The sequence below is a fragment of the Aotus nancymaae genome, unplaced genomic scaffold (genome assembly GCF_030222135.1).
Source record: "Aotus nancymaae isolate 86718 unplaced genomic scaffold, 86718_ANA_hifiasm-v0.15.2.pri h1tg000016l, whole genome shotgun sequence".
NCBI classification, from domain to species: domain Eukaryota; kingdom Metazoa; phylum Chordata; class Mammalia; order Primates; family Aotidae; genus Aotus; species Aotus nancymaae.
The window spans coordinates 24,236,353-24,263,632 of NW_026988428.1; the positions used below are offsets into that span (position 1 = coordinate 24,236,353).

At 42.5% G+C, this 27,280-nt stretch overlaps 1 protein-coding gene across 2 annotated transcripts; it reads left to right on the top strand.

Annotated features, from left to right (window-relative positions):
- The first annotated feature begins 8,509 nt into the window (after nt 1-8,509).
- CSRP2 (cysteine and glycine rich protein 2) lies at nt 8,510-26,928 on the top strand. 2 transcript variants are annotated; one of them, XM_012442082.2, is made up of 6 exons: nt 8,510-8,599; nt 20,611-20,723; nt 23,841-24,009; nt 25,222-25,351; nt 25,982-26,075; nt 26,611-26,928. In XM_012442082.2, exons 2-6 carry the CDS (start codon nt 20,612-20,614, stop codon nt 26,685-26,687), a joined length of 582 nt encoding a protein of 193 aa, XP_012297505.1. In that variant the 5' UTR covers nt 8,510-8,599; nt 20,611; the 3' UTR covers nt 26,688-26,928. The 2 variants fall into 2 exon arrangements, with proteins under 2 accessions (XP_012297505.1, XP_064233023.1); XM_064376953.1 differs by lacking the exon at nt 8,510-8,599 and adding an exon at nt 17,380-17,537.
- The last annotated feature ends 352 nt before the right edge of the window (nt 26,929-27,280 follow it).

Below are 27,280 nucleotides of genomic sequence, written 5' to 3' on the forward strand. Positions count from 1 at the left end.
GTGCCACTCTGGGGTCAGGCACAGATCCTGACTCTGTAACATCATGTGTCTCCTTGTTCCTCTTGTAAAGTCTGTTATCTTCAACTAAGAACCCTGATGGATACATATGAACACTTTGCCTTGTCAAAAAACATGTGACTATAATATTGTACAATTGCTACTAGTGGAATCATAGAATCCTAGAGCTGAATGGGACCTGAGTGATCAGCCAGACAGGAAAATTAAGCTCAAAGAAGTTAAATAGCTCACCCAAGGCAAGAACACATGTAGGTCTCCCCATTCCCACTCTGCTTAAGGAATTTATACCAACATTATGCCCCAAAAGGAGGTGGGACAAATGGCTGCCTGACTGTGCTCCAAGTTAGACTTTGGTATTTTTGTGTTAGCATAATGTGATATGCTCGTCCATCATCTGGCAGGCTTTAGCCCCAAAAGGATTGTCAGAATGTGATGCCTTTTAAATGTGTTTGCATCCTCTTGGCATCCACCTCATGCTGCACCCCCACCTCCCCTCAGCAGAGGCCCCAGCCCCAGCCCTGCTCCCCTAGTTGAAGACCTGCTTAAATTCTGCATGGTACTCTTCCTTGTCTTTTTTTTTTTTTTTTTTTTCTTTTTTTTGAGATGAATCTTGCTCTGTCGCTCAGGCTGGAGTGCAGTGGCACGATCTCAGCTCACTGCAACCTCCGCCTCCTGGGTTCAAGCAATTCTCCTGCCTCAGCCTCCCAAGTAGCTGGGATTACAGGCATGTGCCACCATGCCTGGCTAATTTTTGTATTTTTAGTAGAGACGGGGTTTCACCATATTGGCCAGGCTAGTCTCAAACTCCTGACCTCGTGATCCGCCCACCTTGGTCTCCCAAAGTGCTGGGATTACAGGCGTGAGTCACCATGCCTGGCCTCTTACTTGTCTTAGACTTCATCTCAGTCACCTATGCTGTGCAGGTCTCCTCAGATGGAAAAGATCTATGTTCAGTTTGCCCAAAGACTTGCTCCCAAGGAGCCAGCAGTCTTTAGTGTCTTTAAGCAAAGGTACTTTCTTCACTCTTCTAGTATAACAGGAAAGAATCATTGTTAAAAGGCCACATTCTACAGAGGAAAGAGTGTGAGGTTTGGATCCAGACTGGATTTGAATCCCAATTCTGCCACTTACTAGCTATGGGGCCTTGGACAAGGTATTCAGTCTCCGTGAGTTTCACTTTCCTCACATGTAAAATGGAAAGAAAGATAACTTACAAGGACAAGAAAACAATATTCCTACAATGTTTGACATGCAACGAACGTTCCATCAATAGTCATTGCCATTTGGTTGAAACACATGTTGGCTTGAAGAACGGCCAATGGTGTGTACTTCGGCCTGTTCTCATTTACGGTTTTTCAGCTGAATTTGGATGGATGATCACTCCACAATAACCCGATACCCTTTCACAGAGGATACAGATCATTTTGCAAGTCCGGATGTGTGCACACATACACACACACAAGATGTAGATATTTGAGCTCATACCCAGCCGTTAACAGGTCAGCGGAGTATGGTTCTGCAGTAGCACTCTGAACTCTTACAATGAAGTGAACACAGGGACAAATAAATCAGCAGCTTGAGTCTTTTTCTGTTAGTTTGTTTATTGAGACAAAATCTCATTCTGTTGCCCAGGTTGGAATGCAGTGGCCTAATCTTGGCTCACTGCAACCTCCGCCTTCCAGGTTCAAACAATTCTTATGCATCAGCCTCCTGAGTAGCTGGGACTATTTAGCTGGGACTACAGGCCTGCACCACCACACCGGGCTAATTTTTGTATTTTTAGTAGAGACGGTTTTTCGCCATGCTGGCCAGGCTGGTCTAGAACTCCTGGCCTCAAGTGACCCACCCGCCTCAGCCTCTCAAAGTAATTTTAACATATAACATCATTTAAGAATTAGGAATGGGAATTAGGTATTCCCACAATCTTTTTGGAACAGTGTAAGTAAAAACTGTTTAAAGTAAAATCTAAGCCAGCACTCCTTAAAAACATGTAAATACAGAATTTATACAAGCTTTTTTTAAAAAAGGCATTAACTTTTTTCCCGTAGTTTAATACTTTTCTCATGAAGTGAGAGCTACAGACGTGACAGTTTGTATTTTCTTTTACAAGAAAAGGTTCATTTTATGAATGATTTTTAATCCCATATGTGAGGATTACACAAAAATCCTGGCAGGCATATGCCATAAATGATTAACTGCCTATCAATTATAGCATTATGTATTGTTTCCAGAATCTTGTTCTTTTCATCATTTCCCAAATACACACACACACACACTCACACACACACACACACACAGTTTTAGTGGAAATTTTTATGAGGTTTTCTCTGGAGCTTGCTCAATGATCAAGATATATATATGGAAATGTCATTAACTACATTTAAAATAAAATTTACACTTAATTTTCAAATCCTGAATTAGAGTAATTTTCTAGTTAGTCTTTTCCTGAATAGGAGGGAGAAACCAAAATCTTTTGATAAGCCTGACTGCAAATTATAAAAATCTATCTTAAAAATTTGATGGATAAGTATTCATTCATTCATTCATTTATTGAGACAGAGTCTTACCCTGTTACCCAGGCTGGAATGCAGTGGCAGCATCTCAGCTCACTGCAACCTCTGCCTCCCAGGTTCAAGCAATTCTTCTGCCTTGGCTTCCCAAGTACCTGGGACTACAGGCACACACCACCAAGCCCGGCTAATTTTTGTATTTTAAGTAGAGATGGGGTTTCATCATGTTGGCCAGGATGCTCTCGGACTCCTGACCTCAAGTGATTCACCTGCCTCGGCCTCCCAAACTGCTGGGATTACAGCAGTGAGCTACTGTGCCCGACCTACATTTATTTTTGTATAATCTTTAGCAAGAATTTTAGAATCTATGTAAAAGCTAGAAAGTAAACACATATATACTTTATTTTTGTAAAATGGTATATCTTATCACAAGTGAAATAATAAAAACATTATTTAGTGCATCTGTTGCTCACATTACAGTTTTTTGGGGGAGAAACTAAGCTTTCTAGTGGTGGTAGCTTTGAAAATTTCTTCCCATTTATCATTTGAACAGTAGCTAGAGACAGAAGTTAGCATTTGTGAGAAATTTCAGAAGTGTCATCCTTCTAAAATATTTCATTCCATGCATGTGCACGCGATCATACGTTTACTCAATGTTGTCTAATAACCAAGAGGTTGAGTAAGGTAAGAACTGAAAAATGGTCATTGGTTTGGCAATTAGGAACTCTCCAGTGACCACAGTGAGAGTCTTAGGATCTCTCACGAGGTTGCAGTCAGTGTCAGCCAGCGCCGGAGTCATTTCAAAGCTTGACAGTACTGTAATATCTCCTTCCAAGCACACTCATATTTTTGTTGGCAGGAGGCTTCAGCTCCTCTGGGACTGTTGGCCATAGGCCACTGTACTTCACTGCTTGAGTGTCCTCCTGACATGGCAGCTGGCTTTCCCCACAGCAGTGATCACACACACACACACACACACACACACACACACAAGTTGGCAGGGTGTTGGAGATGGGGAGAGTGGATAAGAGAAAAGGGTGGGGGAAGAATGAGGAGAAAGTTGTCACAAAGCGTTTTTTGACTTAGTCTCAAAATCATACATTTTATTCTGCTTTCTAGAAGCAAAGTACTAAATCTAGCCCACACCCAAGGGGAAGGGCATGAATTAAATTCTGCCTGTTGAAGGGAGGAATAACAAAGTGCATGGACATGATTTTAAACCACCACAGTATTTGGGAGTCCTAACAGCAAGTAACAGAAAATCCATCTCCAAATGGATTAAACAGCAATGGGAATTCATTGGTTCCCGTAATGAAAAAATCCTGCAAATAGGTAAACTTAGTGAATACTTTTTCAGAGCTCTATTTCTCTGTCCTCCTCTCTGTGTCAAATCATCCTTGGCCAGCTTGCTAGCAAAAATGACTACAACCACTCTAAGGCCTCCTCCAGGCACATAGCACATTCCAGAATAGACGAGCTTGGCTCTGACTCTGCACCCAGCAGAGTGAGATTCACTCTGATTGGATGGGCTTAGGCCACATGCTTAGCCTCCCCAAGCTGGGGCCTCGAATGCCTTGACTGGATCCAGTGCTTCACTCTGAACCAGGACCATGCCTGAAACCACCCAGAGAGGAATGGATGCTAGAGAGGCAATCACAAATACCTACTACACAAGTCATTTATGTCAGCTTTTAAAAATATGGGGTGAATAGAATTTTTGTCATTTGAAAGGAAAGAAAGCAATAGAGACAGAAATTGAAGAGCAAGGGAGTACAGTCATGTGCCACTTAAAGACTTTCAGTCAACAACAGACCACAAATAGGATGGTGGTCCTGTGACACTACAATACTGTGTCTTTGCTGTATCTTTTCTAAATTTAGATATGTTAAGATACACCAATACTATTGTGTTGCCATTGCCTATGGTGTTCAGTACAATCACATGCTGTACAGGTTTGTAGCCCGTGAGCAATAGGCTATACCATAGGCTATACTGCCTAGTATAGCATTATACTCTGTGATGTTTGCACAATGGTGAATTTGTCTCATGATGCATTGCTTAGAACCTGTTCCCCTCATTCAGTGGCACATGACTGTATAACTAAAAAATGCCAAAGAAATGGATCAAAAGCCTAGGCAGAGTGGACACGGTCGGTAGGGAGTGAGAGCACCATTTGCTCCTCCAAGATCAGGGACAGCAAGTACAAACATAGGAGAAAACGTGGATGCTTCCAGGCAAAGTGGAGGAAGGTTGAGGAAATGTTGGTGGGCGACTGTAATGTGAATGAAGGAGAAGAAGGTGATGTCACCAGCTGAAAAAGGGAGAAAAGAGAAATAAAGGAATTAAAGGGTTAAGATAAGATGGATAGAATAGGCTCTCTGGGAGGTTAATGGTGTCTTTCTTACTAGCAGAGCTAGAAAAACTGCTGTAATAAGAAAACAGAAGCAGAGCTCGAAAAGATAGAAAGCTCTGGTCAAAAAGAAGACATAAATGACATGGTAATAGAAGATAATAACACTGAATAAAATAGTACCTACTGCAGAAAGAGAGTTAGGAAATGAAGCAAGTATGAGAAAGTAGGAGTTTATGGCAGGTTAAAAAAGCAACTATGAAAAATATCAAGAATAAAATTATCTACCTTCCAACGTTTTAGCATATATAACTTATATTATTCTTTTCTCTGTTAGATAATACATCACAGAGTATTAGGGTTAAGTATGAGTAATTTTTAATTCCCACCACTGCTGCTAAATCTTAGCTAAGAAATAAGGTAGCAAAAACTGCTTCTTTTTGTGTTATTAAATGTGTAGGTTAGCAAAGTGCAAATTTTTTCCCTTTATTTCATACTAAAAGTATTATAATAAAACATTTCTCTTCAGTATAGCCTTCCTGCCTTCTGGGAAGAAAGCCTTGACCTAAAATAAAGAGGCTTTGTGTTTAAATTCACCCTCCTCTGATTCAGAGTTTTGTTTAGAAAAAGGGGCATGAAATAAAAATATTTTAAAAATCTACGTTTGAAGCACAAGGTCATGACGAAAGGCAACAACCTTGGTTCAATTTGCCTTAGGACAGTGACCTTGAGAGAGGGCTTTGATTTGAAGTTGGTTGATGAATTCCAGAGAATACAGTTGTCACAAGTATAATGTGCATTTTTAGTGGGAAAAAGAAACAGCCTGCTGGACACATTTAGCCTTCAATTCTGCCTATTACGAGGTTGAAGAGTCAAACAGACCAGGACCATGTGGACTTAAGAAAGGTTTGTCCTTCTCCAAGAGGACACATTTCTCCCACTAGCCTTCTTCAGGCTTGCAGATGCTTTCTACTGTAGGCTCTTAATTGTTTTGGAAAACACCTCATACATTCTTAATACCAAGCCCTCAAGAAGGTAGCATAAGAACTTAGCAAAGCACAATTTCTATTTCCTTTCTGAGAGGCAAAAAGGACATCAAGATATCTTTGCTTAACATAACAATCATCGCTTACTCAGTATTTATCATGTGCCAGGCACTATGTTTGGCATTTTACATACATCATCTGATTTAATCCTCGTAGCACTACAAGGTGTGTAGAATTCTCTTTTTACAGATAAAGAAACAGATGCACAGAGGTCAAGTATTTAGCCCAAGCTTACAAAACTGATAGGTGGCAGAGCTGTATGTTGAAATCATGTGTTTGATTCCAAAGCCCATACTCTTTCTTTTGTACCTTAAAGAATTTCTTCATGTTCATAACTAAAAGAGTCAAAAGTTTAACTAGATGTTTAAAGAAAAAATAAGTATTTTAAAATGTTGATCATTAAATACAAATACAGATTTGTTCAAAATCACACATTGTATATCATCCCCATACTCACTGTGAAATATACAGAGACAAATGCATACAGGGACAGATAGCAGAAATACTTTTAGGTCAGAAACAAGCCCAATTTCTTTTTTGTTTTGTTTTGTTTTGTTTGAGATGGAGTCTCGCTCTGTCACCCAGGCTGGAGTGCAGTGGCACGATCTCGGCTCACTGCAACCTCCACCTCCCAGGTTCAAGCGATTCTTCTGCCTCAGCCTCTGAGTAGCTGGGATTACAGGCGTGTGCCACCATGCCCAGCTAATTTTTTTTGTATTTTTAGTACAGAAAGGGTTTCACCATGTTGGCCAGGCTGGTCTCGAACTCCTGACCTCAGGGGATCTGCCCGCCTGGGCCTCCCAAAGTGCTGGGATTACAAGCATGAGTCACCACACCTGGCCAACAAGCCCAATTTCAAATAAGATATGGCTCTGAAATTTAGCGACAACTCGAGCTTGACAGAAAGCAAACAGCTCAGGTCTGGGAGGCCCCTTCCACAAAGAGGCATTGAGAAGAACTCAGGGTAGGAGAGAAAGGGCAGTGGTTTGCTAAAATCTGGGCTGCAGTGAGACTCACTGATACAGTTTTATTCAGTAGAAGCACTAAGCAAACTTATGCAAGAAAAAATAAATACTGTGAGCAGCTGAGTTAAAGCAAATGTAGACTCTGAGGGACTGAATTTTCCTGTTGGCCCGAGTCAAGTCACTTACACTAGCTGATATCATGGAAATAAGGATTGCCCATATTTAGAAAAGCTCACAGCAGGCAAGAATGCTTTCCAGACTCCTGCCACAATATCAGGAGACGTCAATCACCACTATGTGTTTTTGGACAGTACTTGGTGGACAGAGAATAAGGCAGCTATTATAATGTTTATCCTGGATTGGCCCCAGCATATAAAATAAAACAATAATAATATTATAAATCGGTTCTGCACATTGTCATGCGGATATGCGCTCCCTGCACTCTCCCCAAGAGGGCATTTGGCAATGTCCAGAGACTTTTTGATTGCCACAATGTCGAGGGAGGGGTGCAACTGGCATCTAGTGGGTGGAGGCCTCCTACAATGCACAGGACAGCCCCCCATAATAAAGAATTAGGCAGTTCAAGACGTCAGTGGTGTGGAGGCTGAGAAACTCTGGACCAGAGGAGGCAATAGCATTTATGGCATGCGGGGGCTTTTTTGAACTGCCCACTCCGCAAGTATCAGTCTCTGTGATCATTGCTTCTGGCAGGAGAGGTCATGAGGAGGCCTAGAATATAAACCAGATAGAGACTGCATTGTTTATTTTCCTTTTCATCTAAAACAATAAACCATCCTGTAGCTTAGGCATTAGGTCCCTTCGGTTGTCACGGGTATCCTCGTGCTTTTCTGACATCAACACATAGAAACGCAGGGCCCTGTGGCGCCCGGGGTTTCTGCTTGGGTTTAGGTTTCTTATCCCTCAGTATCGCGTGCTGTGCCCTAGTGGAGGGGAAGAGAGAACAACTTTAGGAATGGGGCGTTTTCATAACGTCATTTATTTAGTCTAGATGAGGAATTTTGCTCTTTAAGAACGAGAAAGTTGTGGATTCCCAGAAGCTGGAAATCGGACGAGAGAATATGCGTTAACTCGGGAAGTCAATCACGTTGAGTTTACTGACAAGGACAAGGCAAGGGAGGAGGTGGCGGAAAGCCCCGTTTGGCTGATTTTCCACTGCTAGAGCCTCCCGGGCCCTGACTGTCTCCTCGAGGAGGGGGAGCGGCGCTCGCGGTGGAGAGATCCGACGCGGGGCGGCAGGGGCCACCTCCCAGAGGGACCGTCCCGCCGCCGGGCCTCCCTGGAGGGGAAGGAAGTCCCTCTCCAAGTCCAGTGGCTTCTGGAACTGCCAGGTCCCCTTGGGAGGGAGCGGTCCCGGGACGTGGGAAGATGCCGGGCGGGCGGGAAGCTGCAGGAAGAGGCGGGCCTCCTGCCTTTTGTCTCCTGGTGGCTAGCCCGGAGCCGGGCCGCGGGCAGCCCTCCCGCTACACGCCCCGTCCTCCCGCTACACGCCCCAGCCCGGCGAGCGGCTCCGGGAATCCCGCGGGCGGGGCGGGGCGCGGCGGAGGGCGGGGCGGGCACGGCCACGCCCACCGGGAGCTCTTTAAAAGGCACCAGCGCGCGCTTCGCCTCGGATCTCGGACTCTTTGGACCCTCCCTCCAGCCCAGCCTCGCTAGCTCCGCCTGCGGTGCGTGCTCCCGCCTCTAACTCAAGTGAGTAGGGGCTGTGGGGCGGTTCCGCGGCGCCGCCAACCCCGGGGCGGGAGTTGGAGGGGGTTACCATAGCCTCTCGGGGGCCTCCTGCAGCCCGGCCGGCGCGCCCTGGTCCCCTCCGACATCTCCATCCCGGTCCCCATTTGTGCCCCTGCCAGACTCCATAACCCTGCACCCCAGATTTTCCCTCTCTTATCCCCCAAATACACCTGCCCTTGTCCCTGAGGCCTCCCAGGCCGTGCGCTGGGATCCCTGGCCCGCGGGGCAGGTACATAATCCTGCGTGACCTTTAATTTCTCCATACTGGTTTCTCTGGGAGAGAGGCGGGTCGTGAGTTTCGCGTTTCTGCTAATCCGCCTCTTAGCAGTCGTGGGTCCCCTCCTCCAGCGGCAGGCTCTCTCTCTGGGGTGGGGGTCCTAGTCTCAGGGTCCCTTCTGTCCGGAGTGTGGCTTGCACCGAGGGCGACCTTACCGGATTCGGTCCCCTAGGGGTGGAATGGGACTTCTGCATCCCCCCGAGCCCAGGGTACTGCTCCTACCGCCGCACCGGGCTCCTGGCATTCCCATTGTTTGCTGGTGTCTGCCCACCAAGCACCGAACCCCTCTGTGTTGAAGGAACGGCAGGGAAATGTCAATCACTCACTCCTAGCTTTTTCCAGAACTTTCCACGATTCAGGTACAAAGGGGAATGCAAGAATGCTTGGTTGTGAAATTCTGCCACAGGTCCTGAGAATCAATTCTGGGCTCTCCAGAGCCAGATTCAGAAGCTCCACGTAGGCACCCCCTGGGGGCGGGGACGGGCTTTCTAAACCGGTGGATCCCTTTCCCCCTTCTAAGCCAGGGCATTGGTTAAACGATATTTGCTTAAATGGCTACCCAAAATGTTTAACCTGTTTTATTTGCAGTCTGCAAACCAAGCACATTTTCCCTTTATAAATGCTTTTCGATACAGTATTTGTTTTTTAGGGGGTAGTAATCTTTTAACCCAGGCAGTAAAAATCGTCGTTTCAGTTCTTGACTTTTCCAATTAATCTGTTTTAAAACTCTACTTATAAAATGCCAAGAATTCAAATAGGACAGCCGCAAGTTGGCTGTACTTTAACTCACATTTTTCAAGAAAGAGTTGGGTGATACATTTTGAAAGGAAGAATCTAACATAATTTCAGAACTGCCTGCCAAGCTACAAAAGATGTTGTGAAGTACTGGGTGTTCTCCCCCGGTACTCCTGGGGTCATCGCTCTCATCCTTTGCCACTGATACTTGGTCAGTATTTCTCTGGGTCCTTTCTCCTCTGCATTGTAAGTTTCTTTGCTCTTTTGGTGCCGTGTTACCTTTGAGACCAGACCTGCGTCACATGGGTCTTTGAAACTCACAGTGCTTGCTTGGGTGCCTTGGACAATTGAGTGAAGGAAGGAGTGAATAGGTTGTGGTGATAGGCAACAAAAATATAATTTGACTCATACAATAGATATTTGTTTGCAGATTTGACCTAAAGTTTTTATCATAAATTTTTAATGCATTTCTCCAAATGTATTTAACAAATATTGATACTGGTATATGCTAAGTACTGTGTGAAAGCAGAACTTGCTGGAGGCCTGTCCTGATGAAATTGCAAAATCACTTGGGTTTGGGGGAAATTGAATTTTATCCTAAAATAGCAAGAATGTTGGTATAGAGTGAAGGGGACAGCAAGGAGTTTTAGGAGCCTGGGTCCAGAGGCAACTCTGACACTAAATTGCTATAGTGATCTGGGTCTCTAATTTTTCCTTGTCAAAAGTGAGGTGAATCAAATGAGCCCCAAAAGGGAGCCCCCTATGGGAGAGGAGGCATGGCATGGCTGAAAGGGGCAGGACTGAAGCCAGTCAGGCCCAAATTCACACCTCAACTCCAGTAGCCATTGGTCTGATGCCCTTGGGCAAATTAACTTTACTCTTTGGCCTCAACACTTCATCTTGTAAAATGGGTATTGTAATGGCACATGCCTTGCAGGGTTGTCATAAGGCCTGTTGATGCTTGTATAAAGCCGGGCCCAGCCTGGGAGTGGTTCCTTGTAATTAGACAAAGTTGTGCACTTAGTTGAATATATGCGGGAAAAGGCTATCAGTGAAAGTTTGTTCCAAGAGAGAGCTGGCTCAGACCTGAATAATTTCCTAGACCTTGCCTGAAGGCCAGCTTTTTTCTCTGTGCAGACACTGACAGGTTTCCTCAAGGCACGGTACCCTGACTGCCAGCATGCCATCCCTTGGGTTCTGTTGGGTGGGGATCCCCAGGCACCTCCGGGTCTTTGATTACCTAGGTGGGGATTTCTAACTGCTTTTATATCATGGCACTCCTGTGAAGCCACCAGAACCCTTCTCAAAATGTTGTAACATAAAGTATGTGGTACCAAGTTCCCCAATCCCCAGAATTAAAAGGAATTCTGGATTCTGGGTTAAGAATCCTGACTTAAGAGAGTGTTTCTCAGTCTGGATTTTGGAGAAGCTGGGCACAATTTCTTTTTTTAAATATGTTTTCCTCCTCAAATTCCTTTTTACCATAGGCACAATTTCTGATTGTTAAAAACTTTATTGTTGTAAGTCATAGAGGAAGAACTAATAGAAGTATATTGTGAATGATTTGGAAAGGATATCAGGTTCCTTGCTTTTTTGTTTACGATCTCATTGTGCCAACAGTACTCTTAATTGTCTTTGACTAATAAGAACAGACACCACGTAATACATTAGGGCCAAATGACTCCCCAGTTCACTATAGGGAAGAGGGCTTCATGGTAGTTCCACAGTACTTCCAAAAGAAAATAAGCCGAAAGAATTGAATCTTCATCCAGCACACAGCAGTACAGGAAGTACTCAGCTTAAGAAGAACCTGTGCCGTAGCCATGGAGGTCAGTACTATATCTGTACTTCTACCAGTGGTTTAGTTTAGCAAAACATCAGTCAAGTAATTTTGAATTGGAATTTTGTTGTTATTCATTTTTAAGTTGAATTGGTAATTTTATTTTGGTTTCACAGTTATGAGGCATTTAATATCTCTATGCCTCAGTTTCCCCACTCATAAAATGGGAATAGTAGTAGTACTTGCTTTAGTTGTTATGAGTATTAAATGAGGTAATATAAACATAAGTAAAGCATATATTAAGCTTTATAGAAGTATTTGTAATTGTTATTACCTGTCATGTGGCAGGCACTATTCTAAGTGTTTTGCATATATTGTTTAATCTCAAAACTGCCTTAGGGTATAAATAAGCATTGTCTCCATTTTTACAGTGAGAAAACTAGCAGATCAAATGAACAACCTGTGATCATTTGGCAAATAAACAATAGTCTCAGCATATATATTTAGGTCTGATTCCATGAAAAAGTCACGCAAATATTAAATAGTTCAAATAATTAAATAACTTGTAGTTTGCACAGATTGCAGATTGCTGTGGCAGATGCTGGGGATCAGGGTTACCGAGCTTATAGCATAGTTGCATTCTAATTACAATATGGGATTTGGCAGATAGTGATTCAAATCTGTGTTGAATTTTGCTGCACTCTAAGTTGTAGACATGAATGGCAGCAGAATACAGAAGTAGTAAGAATGCTGAGGCTGAAGTACACACAGGAGCGTTCACTAGATTAGAGAGTTTTCCTTCAGTGAGGTTAGATTTAGGTTAGCAGAGAGGGGTGATAAAAAGCTTTTTGGTTGAAAGTAGCAGTTTGGGTGTGAGATTGGTGCACAGAGACCACTTACTGCTAATTGGGTGGAGAGGAAGGTGTGTGATTTGTGTGTGTAATTTGGTAATTCAAGGGTTGATAATTCTCAGGTCATTTGAATAGTCTCAACCCTTAATGTTCTGTACCAATCAGATATGGGAGTTTTGAGGAAAGCTTGTGGTTCTGGAATCAAAACATGAGCCTGATTTGTTTCTTTGGAGATCTGTGACTTCAGCAAGTCACCCAGTTCAGCAGTCCTCGTCCTTTTTTGGCACCAGGGACCAGTTTTGTGGAAGATAGTTTTTCCATGGATGGTGTGGGAATGGTTTTTTCCATGGATGGTGTAGGATGAGACTGTTCCATCCCAGATCATCAGGCACTAGATTCTCATAAGGAGTGTGCAGCCTAGATCCCTCACCTGCACAGTTCACATAAGCGTTCCTGCTCCTATGAGAATCTAATGCCTCCGCTGATCTGACAGGAAGCAGAGCTCAGGCGGTAATGGTCACTCACCCTCCACTCACTTCCTGCTGTGCAGCCTGGTTCCTAGCAGGCCACAGACCAGTAGCAAGTGGTCTGAGCACAGAACACAGCTATTGGTGTGTGGCCTGGGTGTTGGGACCCTTGACCTAACTGACTGAACTTGGTAACTATATTCAGGCCCTGAGTGCTCCTAAAGGAAAAGGAATCCTGCACATTTGTGGAGTACAGGCTCCTTGCCAGGTACTTTACAAAGTTTATCTCATTAAATCTTTACAACCACCTATAAGAGAGTTTGCATCCATTTCCAAGTTATGGCTGAGGAAGTTAAGACTCAGAGGTTAAGGAAACTTGGCCAAGATTACCGAGCTGATAACTGGCTTTGACAACCAGCTTGTGTCTATCTGATTCTAAGCTCTGCACTGTTTCTTTTGTATCTGGCATGTCTAAAACGTGGCATGTGTACTGCGGTATCCATGGCAGAAATTATTAATCACAGTACTCTTGATTGTAGAATCTGGACTAAACGTCAGAATCTTTCTCAACATAGTTCGAGGAACTCACTATCAGTGGATCTGCAAGATGGAACTGTTTTGTCATGTCTGTGGAAGTAAACGGTGCAGACCTTCAAAAGCCCTTTTTGCATGCCTCTGTGTCATTTATTTTACTATACTGCCATTATTTGTCCATATGTTTTTACCACCAAAGTAGAACTCCGTGCAAAACAGGACTTTCCTTATGACCCATTTATCCTCAGCCCCTAACCCAGTACGTGGCTTATGAAATACTGTTGAATTAATACATTCAGAGCTTTATAAACAGTAAGCATTATACAGTGCTTGCAAGCTGCCTCTACCCTAGAACAATTACTTGAGATACAGAAATGAAATGGATGGAATGGAGGTAAGGCAGTTGCCTTGATGGGGAGGGTTTGGGGGATAAGGAGGGAAACGATATGTGAGATGGCAGGGCAAGATGAGTATTGATAACAAAGGTTGAACATTGCTAAATATTAGTGACAGATGCTATCATGTGAGTCCCTACTATGTATGCAAGCATTATCTCATCTGTAACTCTATAAAGAAGGTACTGTTGCCCTAAGTTTACGGATGAGAGAAATGACACTTCCTGGATTCCAAACCCATGTTCTTACTTTGCCCTTTTGCTAAACTGATTTAAAGGCCAGGTTGACGATTTGGCTTCAGTAGGAGGAGCCAAATGGAGTATGGAGCGGATCACTAAGACATGAAGAGTTCTTCCTTGGTTCAGTGGTATTTACTTCCATAAGGGAAGTAGACTCAGAAGGTAGTTGGGGTAGCAGAAAAAAAAAATGCTTAGAACAGGCATCATCTGAAAGCTTAATTTACGATTAACTACAGCTGTCAAATCCTGGCCTTGCTAAAAAGTCGTTGTAATTGGGGATGGTGCTACTAACTTAGATTCTTTAACAAATGACTCCCCCTGGATGTGGCTCCAGATGAGACTGTATTTTATACAAAATTCTCCTTTTAGGGAAATCGGATTATAGTCAGGTTCTAGTGTTAACAACAAGGCCCTACATGTAGTAATAAAATGTCAAAGCTTCTGGAGGCATTTAGAATCTGGGTAATTATAGAATATAGACTGATTCAATCCAAACTTGTAGTTTCAGAACAGATAACTTAAACTTTAAATGTTAACATATAGACTTGAAATTCATAGATTCGAGCCATTCAGATTCTGAAATAAGACAGTAAATGCAGCACTAATGGTATGAAAATGGCCCATGTGGTTGCTCTCCTTATGGTATACGGCTACGATGAGTGGAGGAACACCAGGGTTCTTGGTCCTCATGCCGGTTTAGAGAAAACCACACGGACACACATGGAGTGCTTTTAAGGAGTGGAGAGTTTAATAAGCAAGAAGAAAGGGAGAAGACAGAAGGAAGAAGCTCCCCCGGAACAGAGACAGAGAGGGGTTCCAAAGCTGAAAGAGGAGGTCCCCACTCTGCCCGGGATACCACCCAGGTAACATATGCAGAGGCTGGAGGAGGCGATGTCTGATTTGCATAGGGCTTAGGGGATTGGTTTGACCAGGCATGTCATTCACATGGCTCACAAAAAAAGCTGGCCCTCCCACTCTAACTTTTTAATATGCAAATGAAGGGTGCCATGATGTTCTACACACGTTGGGGGATGTGTGGGGGCGGCCGTATCACCCGGCACAGGTGGGACAAGGGCTAGAGGAAGAGGGCGGAAATTGCCATATTTGGTGGACCCAGTTTCTAATGGCCTACATTTACATATCAAAGGTTGCCAGCCTGGCTCTAAGAGCAGGAGCTTTACAATAAACTTTTGCAGAGACACTTTTAAAAAATGAAAACTTCCCAAGGACCCCTTTTACTCTCTCTCTGCCTAAAATATATTCTTAATAACTCCTACCACAGTTATCTAGAAAATGAGGTAACTGTACCATAAGACGACTCAGACTATATCAGTTTTCCCCTGTGGGTGAGTCTTAGAAATTTTGGGTGGTATCTAGGCTAAGGAGAAGCAGCAAAGAGAAATTGCACATAGGTGTTCAGTTTAAATCACGTTTTAAAATCTAATACAGTGGATAAATCAGTGCTGGAACTCTTTCAGGCACTGAAAAAGAACAAGGCTGAGAAACAGAATTTGACCTATTTTATAAGATATAAAGTGGGCTTTAATTTTTGCTTTTACCATTCTGTAAATTAATGCATAGGATTTGGGAAAGGCATGCAGTCCAGATTGCTTAGTGCAAATCCAGTTTGCTGTGATTAGTGGCAGCTGTAGTGGAGTAGTGTGGCCAAAGGCTTGTAAGAAAATGAAGACTTGCATTTTAATTAATTAATTTATTTTTTATGCATAGCAATGCCAAGAGTGACAGAAATGGAAGCTCATCACACTTCTTCCAGCCAAATTCAGGAACTGTCCATAGAGGTTCAACTTAAAAGTGTAAATTTGAACTTCGTTTCTTAGATAGTCACCACGTAAGTGGAACCATTGCTATACTTTGGAGTGCATTTTAATGTCTTCAAAAAAGAAGGTTTTTAGCGACCATTAGTTCAGTTTTTCCTTACCTTGTTTGCTGCTCTGCAGTTATGTTCTAGGTGCTGGTTGGTGGGTTTTCCTACTCCAGTGCTGATAGCAGGATGGATAGAATGAGATGTCCCCTGTATCTTCAAGCTTACAGCTACTGGATTCCTGCCAAGGCATTTTCTTACCTTATCTTGCCTTTGCAATAGTTCTGTGGGTAGAGAGAGCTACCTGTCTCCATTTTGAGCATGAGAAAATGAAGCTTCAGGTTGCATAGCTATTGTAATGGTGGAATTAATGCAGGTATGTTTAAACCAGTCAACCTACCTACTCTCCCTCCTTCCTTCCTTTATGAAATATTTGAGACATACAAAGTAGAGAACAACATAAGGAATATTCAACTATCCCCTATCCACTTTTTTTTTTTTTTTTTTTTTTTTGAGATAGGGCCATCTTGCTCTGTTGCCCAGGCTGGAGTACAGTGGTGCGATCAGAGCTCACTGTAGCCTTGACATTCCTGGCACAAGTGATCCTCCCACGTCAGCCTCCCAAGCACCTGTGACCAGAGGTGTGTACCACCACGCCTGGCTAATTTATTTTTAAATTGTTTTAAATATAGGTAATATAGGGTCTCCTTATATTACCCAGACGGGTCTTGAGCTCCTGAGCTCAAGCAATCCTTCTGCCTCAGCCTTCCGAAGTGTTGGGATTATAGGCATGAGCCACCACTCCAGGCTCAGAAAAATATAAATCCAACTTTAGCTTTCTGAGGATGCTCTTTATGTTACATCATTTCCCTCTATCACAGAAAAGTTATTCAGAAATCCTTAGGAAAGCCCTTAAACTGAATACAACTATAATATTTTGATATATGCAAATACTCTGGTAGATGGTGTGGAGAATACAGAGATGTGGTTCCCACCCTCAAGGGACCAGAAACTTACAGCATAGTAATTTGAATGCTGTGGAACTTTGATAGGTATTTCCTGAAAAACTGACACATTCACATTTGGCTGGTGCAGTTAACTTAGAATAAGTTAAAGAAACCCTGAATTACATAAAGAAAGGGAAGATATTCCTTCTTTCCTAAAAATCCAGACTGTTGTTCAATGGTATGGAAGGGAATAACAAAGTTATTAGTTGGGTTTTCCTTTTACTGTATTTCCTTTTAATGACAAAGACAGCCTAGACAAACCTTAGTCACTATAGCAATCTGTCTCCTTACTGGTGATTGCTCCAAAGTAAATATGTGTGAAAATGAAAAATACCAAGTTGATATTAACAGTTTGCTTTCTAATATGAGAAGTGCCTCAACAACAACAAAGTATTTGAAGAACCAGTCGATACTTGGGATCCAATATGTACAATGTAGTGTCATTACTTATTATAGGCCTGGATTAGACCTTTGGTTCTGCAGGAATCATGAGGGAACTTCCAGCAAATGTCTGTTGCATCCATGAGCATTCAGAATACAGGTAACTTTGGAGGCAAGGGGCAAAGTCAGTGTCACTAACTGTGCTACAAACACAGGTCACTGCAGGCTGTTGGAGCCAAGGCTTTATGTTGTAGGTTTTACAGCCAGGCTTATGTTTCACTCTGGATTTAAACAATGGAGTGAGTGCCTATCTCCAGGGACGAGAATAAAAGATTTATGCAGCTACAAAAGGAAAGCTTCTCAACATGTCCTATTGTTGCAAGATACTGATCCTATGCGGATGCCTTCACAGTAAGCCTGGTAACATTTGTGGACCCTTGGAATAACTTTGTTCCTGTCTGGATAAAAGAAGTTGGCTTTTTGCAAATTCAGACTTACAGTTTAGTGATAAGCCATATCAGTCAGGGGTGTGTGTGTGTGTGTGTGTGTGTGTGTGTGTGTGTGATTTGTTTTAAGGAACAGTAGTTCCAATTCCAAATGACTTAAAAAGGAAATTTATTGGCCCATAGCTGAGGCATGTAGGATAAGATAAGGGACAGTTGATTGACCGTGACTGAGTCACATGCTCAGCCCTGGAGTTGGGGGTTGCTATGGTTCAAGTGTTTTTGTCCCCTCCAAGACTCATGTTGAAACTGAATGAGTCTTTAATTCATGTTAAAACTTAATGTTGGGAGTTGGGCCTAATGGGAGATGTTTAGGTCATGAGGGATCAACTCTCTTGAATGTATTAGTACCACCATAAAAAGGTCTGGTGAGAGCGGCTTCGGTGTCTTCTGCTCTTCTGCTATGTGAGGTACAGTGCTCTCGCCCTCCCGAGGATGCTGCATTTGAGGCACCATTTGGCAAGTGGAGATGGAGGCCTTAGCAGACACTACACCTGCCATGCCTTGACCTTGGACTTCCCAGCCTTCAAATCTTTATATTCTCAGTCTAGTCCTTATAAAATTACCCAGTCTCAGGTATTCTGTTATAGCAACACGAAACAGACTAAGACAGGGATAGAGTCGATACCATCTAAAACCTGTGCTTTTCAAATCATCAGTGGTAAAAGTATTAGTCTGTTCTCATGCTGCTAATAAAGGCATACCTGAGGCTGGGTGATTATCAATAAAAAAAGGGAAGAGGTTTAATTGACTCACAGGTCCACATGGTTGGGGAGACCTCACAATCACGGTGGAAGGTGAATGAGGAGCAAAGTCACATCTCACATGGCAGCAGGCAAGAGAGTGTGTGCAGGGGAACTTCCTTTTATAAAGCCATCAGATCTTGTGAGACTTACTATCATGAGAACAGCATGTGAAAGACACGCCCCCAGGATTCAATGACCTCCCACCAGGTCCCTCCCACAACACATGGGAATTATGGGAGCTACAATTCAAGATGAGATTTGGATGGGGACACAGCCAAACCATATCAGTAAAGGACTGTTACTTTTAATTTCCAAGTACAGACTGATGACTCTGTTCAACAAGATGAGTTCACTGAGCTTCTCTTAGTTCTTATGGCATAAATATTTCTAAATGCTTACCTGAATTTTGCCTCAAATTGGTAGCAAGCATAGTGGCCCATCCATCACCAGGAGACCACTTTTTAATAAGCACTTCTTTAAACCACATAGTCTAAGAAAGAGATGGCTGCTTTCCTGGAAGACGGTCTAGGGAAGGTATCACCAGAAGAGAGGAAGAGAATACCGAGTGCGGGAAAGTTGCCCGCCACAGTGATCAACTCCATAAATCTTGCTTTTGGAAAGGCCTCATCTTTGTGTCCAGGAAATTGTCAGGTTCTGAATCACCTTAATGGGGTAGGATGAGAATTCCCCACATCCCTTTTGATTTTAAGGATTGAAGACTGTTTAATCTTTTCTACATAGCAGCACTCCTTTTCCCTTCTCTTTCTAGCCAGGTTTGGGTTAGTAAGAGGCCTCGGCTTTATTAGCCACCTGTTTCCTAGAGAGGCAAGCAACCTATCTGAGGAGACTTAACAGGCAAGGGCTGCAGAAGGAAGCCCAGAAAGGATGGAGGGGAAAGGGGAGTTAATCGCTTGTGTTTTTAGATACCACTCAGGGTAGGGCGGACATAACATGCCTTCTTAGCAGGACAACTTTCTTTACTGGTTAAGGCACCTGAGGAAGCTGGTCATTCAGAAACAGGCTTTTTTTTGAGTCGAGTCTCGCTCTATTGCCCAGGCTGGAGTACAGTGATGCAATCTTGGCTCAATGCAACCTCTGTCTTCCGGGTTCAACCAATTCTCCTGCCTCAGCCTCCTGAGTAGCTGGCATTACAGGCACCCACCACCACATTTGGCTTTTTTTTTTTTTTTTGTATTTAGGTGAGACAGGGTTTCACTATGTTGGTCAGGCTGGTGTCGAACTGACCTCAGGTGATCCACATGCCTTGGCCTCCCAAAGTGCTGTGATTACAGGCATGAGCCACCATGCCCGGTCAGAACCAGGCATTTTAAACTGGGTCAGGCAGACCAATTTGTTGAGAAGGGAGATGAGAAAATGTTGGCCCTACATGACAGTGAGACAGCCTAGGATCTGTACTTCCAGTTTGCCCCTTACAGCAGGCCACACTGTTAGAGGTTATTCCTGCATACTCAGCAAATAGTAGGAAGGGAACTTGTAGCCGATTCTGTATGGCCTGACCAACTTGTCAAAGAGGAAAATCCAACTGTTGGTTGGCCTAGTGGGCCTTGGGGTTAGTGAAGCATAGAAACTTAAACCAGAGCCGTCTGGATGGGTGTTTGTTGTGGTTACAGCAAAGGCTTTGGGCATGCAATTGTACGAGTCACAGACACAGCTATTTACACTACAGTTGTGTAATTTCAGCAGACAAATATAAAACTTGTTCTTGCAGGGCAACACACTTTCTTCCCTAGAAAGTGTGTCATAGCTTATATATGTTAAAGGTTAAGAATTTAGTGTTGTTACAATGAATTAAACATGTAATAAAAACCTCCACCCAAGTGTAAGATCTTCAGCTGAGTTTTTAAAAACTGTTTATTAAAAATGGGCATGTTGAGGGGGGGACAAGGCTTGCCCTTCCCCTCCCCATGCTTCTTTTTTAACTCCTGGGGATTCTAATGGCATAGTTTGTTTTGTGCCTGGTGACCTGTACTGTTGTATTGAATGCAGGTCCTTTGTCTTGCAGAAAAAATCCTGTGCATGACAAGCCAGTTTCCTGAAAGAGTTGTGATTTGGGAGGAGATGAGGTTATTTTGGAGGAACACAGGCCTCTGAAAGATGTGGTTAGAGAGGTTCCTAAAGAAATGAAAATCTGCAGCTGTCCCTGGGCTTCAACAGCCCTCTAGGGAGCTATAAGACCAGCATAGGGACATTCTAATGAATCCTTTATTTCTTCAGAATGCCTGTCTGGGGCGGTGGAAACAAGTGTGGGGCCTGCGGGAGGACCGTGTACCACGCAGAAGAGGTGCAGTGTGATGGCAGGAGCTTCCACCGCTGCTGCTTTCTCTGCAGTAAGTAGCTCCCCGACAGAATTTGTATGTACAAAGCTTTCATTTGTCTATTTAAGGAAAAATTGCATTTTTGCCCATAGAGATTATTTTGGAAGCACGAGTGATTTTTACTTGTCTTCTTAGATGTTGTAAATGCCGAGCCTAGCAGCAAAGACAGGAGGGGTGGCCTAAGATACCCAGTCGCCCTTTGTATCCCCAGAGCTCTTGGTCGCCGTTTTGGCCTTGACTTTGTTAACACATCTGCCTCCCCGACCTCACTGGGACCAGGGTGTCATTTATGTGGTTTGGCACCTAGCACAGTTTCTGGCATATGGCAAGGGCTCAGCTCCTGCTTTTGAGTAAATGAATTGCTTCTCATCCACCCCAGCTTTCTATTTCTCAGATTCGCTTTAGTGACAACAAAGTCTTCAGTTTTAAAACTGTAGAGTAGCAGCTTAAGAAAGTGCTTCATTAATCATCTTCTGAGTTAATGACAGAATTTTCTTTAATCAATGATTATGTCAGATAAACCCACTCATATGGGCAGATGTTTTGCCTTATCAATCGTATTGTACTGGGAAAATTCCTACAGAAAACCATATGTTAAAAATTGGTTACATTGAGAAATGATCTTCAGGAAAAGACTTCATTCTTAAATTTGAATTGTGCTTTTCCTTCATTGGAGCCAGCATTCAAGGTATCTGGACCTCTTTAATAGCGTAACTTCTTTGCAGACAACCAGAAACAGACAGCAGAAAGTTGCAGTAGCAAAAATAAAAATAAAAATACTGCATAGGAATGTTCACTATGTATGCCTCCGCAATAATTATACTACTGTTCCTCAGAAGATCTGGCTTAACCATTTCTTATAGAAGTTACTTTTTTTTTTAAAGTAACTTCTATTTTTCAGCAGGCTTGTAACCAAGGAAGTATGGAAACAATGCAAATACTTTAGAAATTGCTCAGTTTCATCTGTCAAGGTTTAGCCACAATGTCTACACCATAATGAAACATCACATGCGTGTATGCTGTTGACATTTGTTTTACTAAATGTCAAGTTCTTTACTGGTCATTTCTACCAATCCTTTCTAATATTTGTCTTTGCTGACTAAAGCCCTCTATGGAAATAATTCAGAGTAGTTTGCAGACCTATGAGAATTTTACTGCAGACAACACGGATGAGGACTGGGGAAGAAAGGGGTGGTTATATAGTAACATTTTCATATACCTACACTTGTTTTGGTTCATACAGGTTTTTCAAAACAGTTTTTATATTTATTTACATTTATTCTATCTGTTAAGGGTATTTGTCGTTCAGCAGTGCATGGTGTTAGGTTGACTATGGTTTCAGATATAGTCACCTTTAAGCACATATATTTCAGCACTTGAGCCTCAACAGTTAGAATGAAATGGTATCTATGCTGGAATCTACTATGGAAGACTTTAGCCTAAGATAATAGAAGCTTCAAATTTTAACTCTTATTTTAAACCAGCTACCTAGTCCTCCTTCCCTCCCCTCCCTTTTATCCTTCTTCCTTTTTATTCAACCCCCCTTTTATTTTATTTTTTAATTTTTATGGGTACATAGTAGGTATATATATTTATAGGGTACATGAGATGTTTTGATACAGGCATACAATGTATGATAATCACATCATTTTTTTCACTTATTTTTTTTTTGAGAAGGAGTCTTACTCTGTTGCCCAAGCTGGAGTGCAGTGCAACCTCTGCCTTCCAGGTTCAAGTGATTCTGCCTCAGCCTCTCAAGTAGCTGGGACTATAGGCGTGTGCCACCACACCCCACTAATTTTTGTATTTTCAGTAGAGATGAGGTTTCACCATGTTGGCCAGGCTGGTCTTGAATTCCTTGACCTTGTGATCCACCGGCCTCTTCCTCCCAAAGTGCTGGGATTACAGGTGTGAGCCACTGTGCCCGGCCATCACATCATCTTACATGAGGAATCCATTACCTCGAGCATTTATTATTTTTTTGTGTTACCAACATTCCAGTTAAACTTTTATTTTTAAATGTACAATAAATGATTGTTGACTATAGTATCCTATTGTGCTGTCAAATACTAGATCTTATTCTGTCCAACTATATTTTTACACCCATTAAGTCTCCCCACTTCCCTCCCCACACACTACCCTTCTGAGCCCCTAGTAACCATCATTCTACTCTGTATCTTCATACAGTTGACTTTCAAATAAGGGGGAGAAATTCTGATCTTTGATTTCCAGCTGCCAGATTGTGCTACCAGTGAGTTTCTTCACAATTTACTTTTTTCTCAAGCCTAACTGAAGTTTGAGAAAGTGAAATAATGTCTGGATGAAACATGACAACATTTGGCAGGTTTACAAAGTGGGACACGTGGAAATGTCCTGTGGCAAGAGATCCGTGAAGAAAGAATGCATTCTCCTTTGGGACATAAGGGAAAGCAAATGCAGACTTTGAACCACTTGATGATTTTCAGACAGACCCATCACTGCTGGAGAAGCTGCTGGGGAGAGGGAAGGGTGATACCTCTTCCCAGTCTAGACTAGTGATGAAAACTAGAATTCAGGATTTAAAACTATTTTTATCCCAGGGGGTGCTTTTTGGGGAAGGAAAGGCTACAGAGGCAACTCCCCCAAGGCACTGAGCTACCCTTCTGTGCTTTTCTAGGTTGTGATTTAACAGTACTCGGTAAGAGAAGGCTGAAAAGATTGAGTGTTGAGGGTTGGGAGCAAGGTGGTGTTTTATTCCTTTTGTTTAAGTAATTATAGCCATCTCTGAAACTTTTCTCCCTTAATATGATCTCCCAGAAAGGGAAATCATATTAAAAGTTTGATGAGCACCATAGGAAAGGGAATAAAATATAAATGAAACAAAATAAAAATAAAGCTTAAGGCTTCTGATGTTATATTCTGATATATTTTTAAAGCAACTGTTATATCCGTGGAGGAATGTAAATAATCCTCGAATGTAGCTGGCCAGTCCAGTTGCTGTCTCATGGATTTTGGGAAGCCACAGGATAAACCAGGAATGTGAGGGAGCCTCCGCTTTTACCGTTTGTAGGCCGTGTGTCTGTGCCACCATTGTTCTAAGGAAAAAGACGTCCTTGGAACGTATTTAAAGTCTAACTTTTTCCCCTGCAGTGGTTTGCAGGAAAAATTTAGATAGCACAACGGTGGCAATTCACGATGAAGAGATCTACTGCAAATCCTGCTATGGAAAGAAGTATGGGCCAAAAGGCTACGGTTACGGCCAGGGCGCTGGCACACTTAACATGGACCGTGGCGAGAGGCTGGGCATCAAACCAGAGAGGTGAGTTGGGAGACTGTTGGTTACCTTCAGAAATGAGTTAACAACAGTTAGTGCTGCTTGCTGAACAGGAACCTGGGAGTATCCAGATTTTTGTTGAAACTTAGCAAATAAAATGGGACTCTGATTTTCTAATGTAAACTACTGTTCTTTAAGTTCAAAATACAGTTTTGGACCTAACAAAGTTCTTATTAATAATTCCAGTGATTTCTACTCCTGGCTTTACAGCATTCCAAGCTCTATCAAGGAGTCATGTTCTCAAAAGCAAGTGATTTACATTTACTTCCATTTCACAGTACCTTGGAGACCAGATCTCATGAAATTAAATGGTAGAGAAATGTGCTATGTGAATCATGAGAGGTGTTTCTCATGTGCAATTTAAGCAGTCAGTGAAAATTCCTCAGTCACTCCTTCTATGTAAACATTTTTCATCAAGAAATCACTTTTCTCTAACATTTTGTACTTAAAAATGGAAATTATTTCTTGTTTTTGATTCTTTGAGAGGGTAGTGTTAAACTTTAAAGGCTTCGGTACCAATGTATCAAGGTGCTAAATTTGTTAAAGTTCACTTAGTATTTCCTATTCAAGTTAAATAACTTCGTTTGGAATTCCGCCCTCCCCCACCACTACCACTTTGTGTGTGTGTGTGTGTGATAGAGTCTGTGACAGAGTCTCACTCTGTCACTGTCACCCAGGCTGGAGTGCACTGGCGCAATCTCGGCTCACTGCAACCTCTGCCTCCTGGGTTCAAGTGATTCTCTTGCCTCAGCCTCCTGAGTAGCTTACGACCTTAAATATAGCACTTGGCTTGGCTAAAATAATAATTACCATGTATTGAATCTCTGTTGTCTGTTGAATGTTAATCTTCGTTCTGTATAATCCTCACAGTAACTCTGAGGTCCATTTTATAGATGAGTCACGTCACAAAGATAAGTGAGGGGAGCCAGGATTTGAACCAGTCCATTTGGTTCCAAAGTCCGTTCCCTTCCAACTGCATTTTTATAATAATAATGAGCCCAGAGAGAGGTTCAAGTAGTAACTCTGGCTGGCACCTGAGTCATTTCTTCTTTATTCCCTCCCCTGTGCTAGCCTGTGAAGGCCTCCAGCTTTCAGGCAGTATAGTGATTAAGTCCCAGAGTTCCATTGTTCATGCCTTGTGAACTTAAAAGGGCCCTGTGGAAACTCTTGCCTACTTTTTTTTCCTCTTTCCACAAGTGTTCAGCCTCACAGGCCTACAACAAATCCAAACACTTCTAAATTTGCTCAGAAATACGGAGGTGCTGAGAAGTGTTCCAGATGTGGGGATTCTGTATATGCTGCTGAGAAGATCATTGGAGCTGGAAAGGTAAAGTGCTATTTCAATTAATAACAGCTAATGACTCCTCTGCTCCCTTTCTCTCCCTAACCCTTCCATATTCCTTGCTTGGGTGATGGCTTATATGAAACTTTTCTTTAAATGCATTTCCATTAAAATCATTAATTTTTTTGAAGTGATTCCCTTATTTGACAAGTCACTTTTATGTTTAAAAGAACTTGTTTTCATAGGGGGCACTCCTGAAGGTTAAACTTTAAAAGGCCAGACTGTAAAGGAATCTCCAGGTTATTCAGTATAGTGAAAAAAGGAATCTGAATCAGGACACCTGATGCGAATTCAGTGTATGGATTTGGAAAAGTTACCAACTAACCCCTTTGAGCTGTGCTGTTCTCAGCCAGAAAGAAGATGGTCTCTTTATAGGAGCAAACTGGGCTTGTGGTTAGGTCTGAGGCTGCTCTTAAGGAAACAGCCTTTCTGTGGGTGACCAAGAGTGAGTGCAGATACTGAGGAGCACTGGTTTCAGCTTTCTCATTGGAGCTGAACCACAGAAATCAGGAGCTTGCCTTGGGGTGATCTTCCTGAGCCGCCACTTGCCACACATCTAAATTGAACTGTAGGAAACAGGCCTCTCAAACATGCTGACACATTTGTCTTTTCCAGCCCTGGCACAAAAACTGTTTCCGATGTGCAAAGTGTGGGAAGAGTCTTGAATCAACAACTCTGACTGAAAAAGAAGGTGAAATCTATTGTAAAGGTAAAATTAGTTTCAGTTACTGCTGTCCATATGAATATCCCACACCAGCTCTTGTTTAATGAAATGTCACTAGCATTTAAAAAAAAAAAAAGGAGAAAGGGGTACCACTGACTGTTTGAAAATAAGATATTCCAAGATACTTGAAGATGACAGAAAACCACAGATAATCTCTTAAGTTCCTGATTATTTAAAACTCCCCGCAGATAAAAGAACACCACAAATAGCTATCTTTTGCCTTCATGTCTTCAGCAAAGCCTAAATATATGGAAGAAAACAGACAAATACATAACTTACCTGTCCTCACGCTTGCAACTCAGCAGGACCACGCAGAACGCCATGGAACTAGAATGCGTGGACTTGTCTTTACAGCGTTAAGATATTTAGTACACAACACGTTTAATATCTTTAAATAAGTTGAGCCCTTTCACACAGCAGTTTTTTTAAATTTATGGGGGTTTGTTGAGTGGGTCTTAAGCAGTGCTAGCAAAGCTTAATGGACTTGCACTAACTATCCTTCCTCCCTTTTCCTTTGTAGGATGCTATGCAAAGAACTTTGGGCCCAAGGGATTTGGCTATGGCCAAGGAGCAGGGGCTCTTGTTCATGCCCAGTAAGGTGTAAACCCAGAACTAATCATCACACACTGAGAATCTCTTCATAATCTAGGCACAGATAAATCTTTAACACTAAACTACTACTGTGAAATTCTACCAGCATTAAGTACTGTATATTACCCTGTACTTGGATAGGCTGGCTAACTCGTAGGAAGAGAGCACTGTGTTGTATCCTTTTGCTTTGTTCACCAGCATTTTGGGGGAACATTTCTTTTACTTTTTAAATAAAACTTCAGCTTGACTTGGGTGTTTATTGTCTTTTAATTAACCTTTTGGAGAAGCTGCTTTGATTTCAGTTAGTGGAAAATCATTTGGGTCCCTACCTTTGTTACCCCATTACCCCGTTGACTCACTAGGTTAATGTTTGCATTACAGCTGTTGAAAAGGATCTTTTAAGCAGGCAAGTGTGCCTGAAGAGTAAAGGTTGCTAGGCAACAGGCATCACCATTTCAGCTCCTCAAAGCTGGTGTTCAGCAGTGCAGCATCTCCTTCCTTCCTGCCCCACTGTACCCTCTAAATTATTCTTTTGATCTATACTTAAAAATCAGTACAAACACCTGCAGGCTACTACAGAATCTGAGACTTAGTATGAT

Bases quoted from the DNA above. Each gene is read 5' to 3' on its own strand.
- CSRP2 (XM_064376953.1), top strand. From the start codon at position 17,398: ATGTTTCACTCTGGATTTAAACAATGGAGTGAGTGCCTATCTCCAGGG. The intron at 20,724-23,840 runs GTAAGTAGCTCC...TTTCCCCTGCAG, and splicing joins CCGCTGCTGCTTTCTCTGCA to TGGTTTGCAGGAAAAATTTA. The intron at 24,010-25,221 runs GTGAGTTGGGAG...TCTTTCCACAAG, and splicing joins CTGGGCATCAAACCAGAGAG to TGTTCAGCCTCACAGGCCTA.